The sequence below is a fragment of the Equus caballus genome, chromosome 3 (assembly GCF_041296265.1).
Source record: "Equus caballus isolate H_3958 breed thoroughbred chromosome 3, TB-T2T, whole genome shotgun sequence".
Taxonomy (NCBI): Eukaryota; Metazoa; Chordata; class Mammalia; order Perissodactyla; family Equidae; genus Equus; species Equus caballus.
This window is the reverse complement of record NC_091686.1, coordinates 44,942,482-44,949,438: the sequence shown is the minus strand read 5'-3', so window position 1 is coordinate 44,949,438 and position 6,957 is coordinate 44,942,482. Positions and strand designations below refer to the sequence as shown.

At 47.3% G+C, this 6,957-nt stretch overlaps 1 protein-coding gene across 2 annotated transcripts; it reads right to left on the bottom strand.

Moving 5' to 3' along the window:
• Positions 1–992: 992 nt before the first annotated feature.
• On the bottom strand, positions 993–6,281 carry DDIT4L (DNA damage inducible transcript 4 like). Of its 2 annotated transcripts, none has more exons than XM_023637657.2 (3): positions 5,901–6,281; positions 5,062–5,200; positions 993–3,206 (listed from the first exon to the last, which is right to left on the bottom strand). In XM_023637657.2, the coding sequence occupies exons 2-3, from the start codon at positions 5,150–5,152 to the stop codon at positions 2,716–2,718; spliced, it is 582 nt and encodes a 193-aa protein (XP_023493425.1). In that variant the 5' UTR covers positions 5,153–5,200; positions 5,901–6,281; the 3' UTR covers positions 993–2,715. The 2 variants fall into 2 exon arrangements, with proteins under 2 accessions (XP_023493425.1, XP_001497253.1); XM_001497203.5 differs by lacking the exon at positions 5,901–6,281 and adding an exon at positions 5,459–5,662.
• Positions 6,282–6,957: the final 676 nt, after the last annotated feature.

The window sequence follows — 6,957 nt, the reverse complement described above, 5'->3', positions numbered from 1 at the left end:
TACCGCCCAAGTGGGCTCTTCTACTTGCCGCAAGACATGCTAGTAGTCAGGAGGCAAGGTGGTGGGAGAGAAAGGACTTTATTGCAACTTGCTAGCAAGAGGGAAGATGGCCGACTCATGTCCAAAAGCACCGTCTCACAGAAGAAAGACAATAGGCCAGTTATATATGAGGCCAGTCTCCAGGTGGGGGAGGTGGCTGGTCTCTGGGCGGGGCAGACATCTGGTCCCAGTTCCTGATAGTCCTTTGTTTTACTGGATGTGCATCAGAGACCAGAGCAATGGCCCTATACCCTGGACTTCCAATTGTCATTGATGATGGCTATCAGCATGGCCTCTCTGCAAGGGTGGGAGGGAGGGGCGTGGAATGGTCATCACATTCCTAAGGAACTCAAAAGAACAAAGTTATCATCTTAAAGCTGCTGGGAGGGGACACAACACTTACAGGGCATGTCTGGGCCAGTCAGTCAGAGAGGTCATTTAAAGTTACAATATGGTTTCTTTTCTCCAATATGGCTTCCCTTATGTCAACTTTGTGTTAAGCCAGTGTCAAGGAGACTGAAAATATAGGTGAAAAAGATTAAAAATTCGAATTGATGAATAGTGGAATTAGAAAGATATGTTGTTCCAAGAGAATATTCTGATAAATGTACACCGATCTTACAATTTGATAAATCTGCATTTGGTCATTAGGAAAACTATAGAAAAGCCTTTACACAATGAGTTTTTTAAAAAGGTGGTTGCCAAAGGAGCTCAAATTATTAATGTCTTTGTATAAAAAGCATTGCTGTATTTGAAAAATTATGAAGCAAATCACTCTTTATTGATACATAAGCAAATGCAATAAATGCAATTGGAATATGATAATAAAGGGTACAACTAGCCTTTGTCAAAAAGGGGATAAATAATTGTTTTGTCACCTTTCCTCAAATATTTTCAAATATATTTTAGGGTGCTCATTGCATAACTCAGAAAAGACAAAGAGGACAACAGAATTAAAAAATACAATACTTTATTGTCAAAAATAGACAAACCTTAATTTCCTTTAACAGGAATATTAATTTAAGAGTCTCTATCAGCCATCACCATTTTGTGAGCATCAAAGACAAGAGAGTCAAAGACAGCTATTAGTGGGAAAAGGACCACAGGTCTACCTCCACGGGAGAAGCCTCACCCACAGCATCACAGTGACCTGAGAGCCCTGAACTATGACAGACACGCAAGACAAAGCTGACTGACCCCATCCCGTCCTGTAGGGATCCGTTCTGTGGAATCTTCCCAAGCATTTGAAGAGTTCAGTTAGAACACTTGCTGATTTGAACAGTGAAACTTACGTCATTTATGGAATTAGTAATAGGATCACACCCGCTTTTGAGATACACCAGGCTGAAGCCACCTGTCTTTACAACCCTGGCCTCAGGTATGCAAAGTGGTGCTAACAGCTTGGGCAGGACACCTGAATGAGGTCCTTATCCGTGGCCTCCAGCAAGGACCTGAAGGTTTGCTGAATGGAACACTGCAGTGGGGGCTACATTCTCTCATTCACATAAAAAAAACAAGGATAGTCATCTGATCTAATCTAGCTGGTTGGAACCAGAACAAAATAAGGCCTTTATTGGCCCCTGGGGCCAGGAATCCAGGGCTGGGTGCGTGCACTGGTTAGCCACATCATGACTTGCTTTCTCTGGTCTGTACTATAAACTGGCTACCCAGAGCCAAAGCAGGTTTTGTAAATAGGCTCATCAATAATTAAAAGTGGGAGTGTGCAGCTATCTCTCTGAGGATTCGGGTTAAGGAGAGATACTCTGGTTCCCAAGAGAGGCCAGGGATGAGATAACACTGACCTGGTGAGATGGCTCACCTGAGATGAAGCACATGAAAGAGTGAAAAGAAGCTTGATTAGCAAATGGAGGAGAAAGGAGCCAGCCTGAGAACTCTTTCCCCATTCACTCAATGCAGCAGTAATCATCTACATGCAAAAAATCAGTCCAACGTTTTCCATTTTTCTAGTTGAAAGATAACCATTCAATACAAGAGAACTAGCAAAACTGAGCTTATATTGTACCATAAAGTCACTTAAAACAATACTGTGGTTACGAAACGGCAGCTCTAGCTTTTGCTTCCTCTTTAAAGAGGAGAGGATGCAAAGAAACTCCTGATGCAGTGACGAGTTCTGCTTCGCTGTGACGGTTATTATTCACCCTGGCATGGGGTTAAGTTTTAATGAAGCTCACTCACTTGAGTAGGGGCATGAAATTGGAGGTGTGGGCTTCTGGAAGTTTTGATGGACTAAGCATCATTCAGTAAGATTCTGTAATTGAAAGGATCACTCTGAAAACTTAGAGAAAAAAAGCCATATGAAAATCAAACTAGGTGAAGTTGGTTTATGGAGTCTATTAGCAAGACTACCTGAAAAACTTTGTGGGGTCAAACATAAAACTAAAGGGTATTGCTTCTTTTCCTCCCTTATTCCGTTCCATTCCATTTTGTAAAAAATGTGATATATGCAGACAATGTATATTCTCTTGGGTCATTTCTCAAAAGCCACAAAATAAGCCCTGTGTTGGGGTTGCTATGCATATGAAAGAGGAAGCCGAACTCCATATGGGGCTTCTTGTGGAGAGCAGGCAGGCAAACTACGTGGCTAGACCAGAGCAGCCCAGCAGCCGGGCGGTTTTATGACCCAATCATACAGAGGACCTATTAAATGTTTCCCTTTCAGCGCTCTTCAACGACTGCGGTTCCAATCAAGGAGTAAAGCTTTTTCTTAACAAGTCGAAATCCTGAGCTCAGGATCAGAGTTCGCTTGAGGCCAGAGGAGAAGCGCCCTCGACTAATGAAAAAGTCCCTGAAGCTCGTCCATGAGCAGCTCTCCTGTTTAAACACAAGCGTCAGCTCGAAAGTGGGCACCACGCTAGAATCGCACACGATCCGATCCAGCTTTTTACATACATTTTCAATCTCCAGGTTCACGTGCATCACACACCCGCGCAGGCCGCAGGGCTCGGTGGACGACAGCCGCAGCACGTCCTGCGCGATTCTCCGGGTCAGCTTCTCCGGGACAAGGACTTTGGAGCAACCGAGTTTGGTTTGCTTCGATTTGGACAGACAGTTCTCCAGCATTTTAACCAAATTCTGGCAAGTTGTCTCCTCAAATATCACCTCACTGAGGTTGGGTTCAGGAACAACATAATCCCAGTAGTCAAAATCTGTGGAAAATGGAAGTTTAAGATTTAAAAAAATGAAAGAAATCCAGCAGCAGAAAAAACACACCAAGATATCAACACTGGTTGCTTCTATCCACTGAGGCAGGCTGTTTCTAATACTAGTTTGGGAGTTGGCTGATCTCACTTGGCTGTTTGTTAGCTAGCTGAGCATAACAGAGCAAGGCGTTTGACCTCTCTGAGAACGAAGGGTCATCTGTGAAATAAAGGTTTTGATAAATAGGGTGGATAGGATATAACTATTTTTCTTTACATTTATGTGTGTACACAGATACACAATCTTAAAAACTCTGCATCAAAAATCTATTTCTGGTGATCCTAGATTACTAGTGATCTTCTTGCTTCCTGGCTCCCTTACTTGTTTATCTAATTTTGCTTTCCAGACACTACCCACTACTTCTGAAAAAAAAAAATGTTTATAAGGTTTTTTTTTTGACTAAGAGATAGTTACCTTCTAACTCTAAGAATATATGCATTCATTATTGTAAAATAAAGAATTTTTGCTATTGTTCTTTAGTGATGAACTTATGATGGCCTCGAAGAGCTATTTTAAATATCTATCAAATTTGTATCGTTCTTTAAAAGTCATTACTGGAATGGTCTGTAAATCCTAATTTTAGCTACAAGCTCTTTGATTAAAAAGTGCTCGGAGCAGACCGCTGAGGTTCACAAGGATATTTATAACTGGCTGGGTGGTTTCTCGTAGCCAAGCAAAACAAAATAGTTCTAGGAAAACAAAATTAGCTTTGCTCAAAGGAAAAGAGATAGCTCCGCGTTTGGTCACCTACCTTCCAAATTAATCCTACCACTTGGCAGGAGGCCATGCCACACACAGTCAACCTAGCGGGCGCAGGAGAGGCCCCACGGCTCCCGCCAGGGCCCGCCTCACCTTCATGGCTACTGTTCCTCTCTCCGCATCATGCAGTCACTTAGATCACTGTTTTTAAAATAACTAAATGAAACAAATGCACTCAAATTGTAAGGCTCCATATTTTTATCCATGTTGAAGATAGAGAACTTTAGAGCTTTGGCCTATAAAATTAGATCATCAACCACTTTGACTTCTAAATGAGAAAGGCCCAGAGATCTTAAACAATGTGTCTATGCCCACACAGTTCCTCAGTGGCAGAGCAGTGGGTTAACTTAGAAACTGCTGTTTAAAATTGCAAATGACAATATGTCCAGCATCACTGCTGTTTTAAAGTTTCCTTTCGGCATTAAAAATGGGATAATGGGTATATCCACAAATAGAATACCACTCAGCAATAGAAAGAAACACTGATATAGGCAACAACGCGGAAGAATCTCAAAATCCTTAAGCTGCGGAGAAGAAACCACAATCAGAATGGTACATATGACATGGTTACATCTGTATGAAACTCTAGAAGTAAAATTATGCTGACAAAAAGCAGGTCAGTGTTTCTCTGGGGACGGGGGAGGGAGGGGGGAATTGATGGCAAATGGCATGGGAATTCAGAGGGAGGGGGTGAGGGTAGCGGCTACACGCGTGAATACATTTCTTAAAACGCACATAACTCTACACTTAAAATTCACCATATCTTCAAAACCGCGTCGGGTAAGGAATCCATGTAACTTTTAATCCCAAAGAGCCCATTAGACGCAGACTCGACCTACGCAGCCCTCAGGTATTTCATTTTGCTACTTTTGTTTCTCACTATCGGACAGAAGATGCTGGAAAGTTTGGAAAGGAGTCTCTTCAGATGGATTTTGTGGCACTCCCTACCTCAAAGGAGGGGCCCACACCGCACGTTTGCCAATCCCGTCCATCCAGGGGCTGCGACCCCCGCAGGGGAGGGAGGCCGGCACCTGGGAAACTCACCATTTAACAGGCTCCCCCGGTGGAAGCCACCGTCCAGCAGCTCTGAAATGCTGGCCGGGTTCTTACTGCTCAAACTGCCGGTCGCAACCATAGTCAACGGCCCTGTTTCTCTCGCGGGGCGGAACGGCCTTTCCGGGTGCTGGAAAAAGGCGGCAAGAAGGATAGCTTTGCAAAAGCAGGCAAAATGTGCAGAGGCTCCTAAAATGCCCAGCGTCCCCGGAGCGAACTAGCCGAGGCATTCCGTTTCCAACGGGGAGGAACTGGCCCCTGCAACTCGAGTTTACAGAGCCCCGGGAGCGGAAACGAACTCAAAGTTAGCAAAACTTGGAGCCGACTTGCCCCGCAGAACTCACCCCGCGCCCCTGCTCCCCCCCGCCCACGTCGCCGCCTAGCTCACCTGCTGGGGGTTCGCTGGGGCCGATGCGCTCGCTGGCAAAGCTGCGGGGTAAACAGAGGCAGGCTCTGTCCTCAGGAGCCCCTCCCTCGGGGCCGCAGGGACCTGCAGACCCGAGCAGCGATGGGCACCAGCTCGCCCCAGCCCGCCCAGCTTTGGCTCCACCGAGCAGCCTCGCCTCCGCGCAGCGGGCACTTTATAGGCCCGGCCTCCCCCCTGCCCCGGCCCGCCCTGCGTCGGCCCTCCCCGGCCCGCGCCCCGCCCTCCAGGGTCGGGTCGCAGGTCCACCCGGACACTCCAGCCGCCCTAGGCGAGCCGCTGGGAGATGAGGTTAAGTTTGCGGTAGGGTTGACGCCTGCTGTTGCCTGGGTGGGCCACGGTTACCGTGACCGCAATTCCGGGGTCCCAACTCGCCCCAAACTGACCACTCTCCTCCGCCACTAACCTGGTTCTTTGATGCGACCTTTTCCCCAGCGCGCGCTCACGCTGCTGGTGCCCTCGTTAGGATTCTGTGCCGGGCAGCGGGAGGCTTTCTGCCCTTTGTCTCTTCCCACGACCCGAGGCTTTGCTGTGTCAGACTGAACGCTTTGCTTTAATCTGTTTCGATGTTCGATGAGCATGATTTACGCACTTAAGTCTGGCCTCTAACCAAGTCAACTTTACTGCGCGTCCTGCCCCAGGGTTTCTCTGTGCTCCTCTGTTGCCCGTGGTCAGATCTAGCCGGCCTTATCCCGCATCGGAAGCATTTTAGGAAGGGTCTTTATCACCCACTGCGCTCCCGGCAGCCTCCGTGCCGTTTCATCTACGATTAATGCGTTTTCTCCGCGAGAAGGGTGAGCCTGGTACTCTTTTAATTAGACCTGGCTCCAGAGCGCCGGGAGCTTGCATGAAGAGGAGTTTGCCAAGAAACTGAACAAAACCGTTAGTGAGATCTTAGCTGCTTCCTCTACCCGCCCAGTCGCTGGGAGCATTGTCATTCCCAGAGGCAGAAGTTCCTGGCGAGCCCTGTTAAGGGGAGGAATTGGGTTTGGGCCGGCTTGAAGGGGCTTGAGGCTATGACAGAGTTTATACCCTGCTAGGGGTGACCCCCTGGGCTTGACGTGCTGTCTGACCCTGAGCGCACAGAGGGCCAGAGGAGGTGGGCGGACAGTCGACACGCTCGCGTAACCCGTAAGCAAAAAGCTAAGCAGTATGTCTTCTTCCGAAGTTACTAAGCCACCCTTTTTCTGCGTTAGTGTGCCAGTAGGAGACCATCCGTCCGAAGGGGGCATTCCCAGTGACGGTGTGGGCTCAGGGGAGGAACGGGAGGGGGGGCTGCCTGGATGGGAAAGACGGTTTCTACAAGTAGGAGGGTCTGGTGTTGGCTCCTGGTCTTCTCGGATTAGGTGTACAAGGATTGGAAGGTTAGGGCCTTGAAAAGCAGTTTCAACGGTCTAGACTAAAAACTCCTAGTAAGAAAAACACCAACAGAAGGGGCAAGGAGAGTGCGATAAACAGATCAG

Bases quoted from the DNA above. Each gene is read 5' to 3' on its own strand.
- DDIT4L (XM_023637657.2), bottom strand. From the start codon at position 5,152: ATGGTTGCGACCGGCAGTTTGAGCAGTAAGAACCCGGCCAGCATTTCA. The intron at 3,207-5,061 runs GTGAGTTTCCCA...CATTTTCCACAG, and splicing joins CCGGGGGAGCCTGTTAAATG to ATTTTGACTACTGGGATTAT.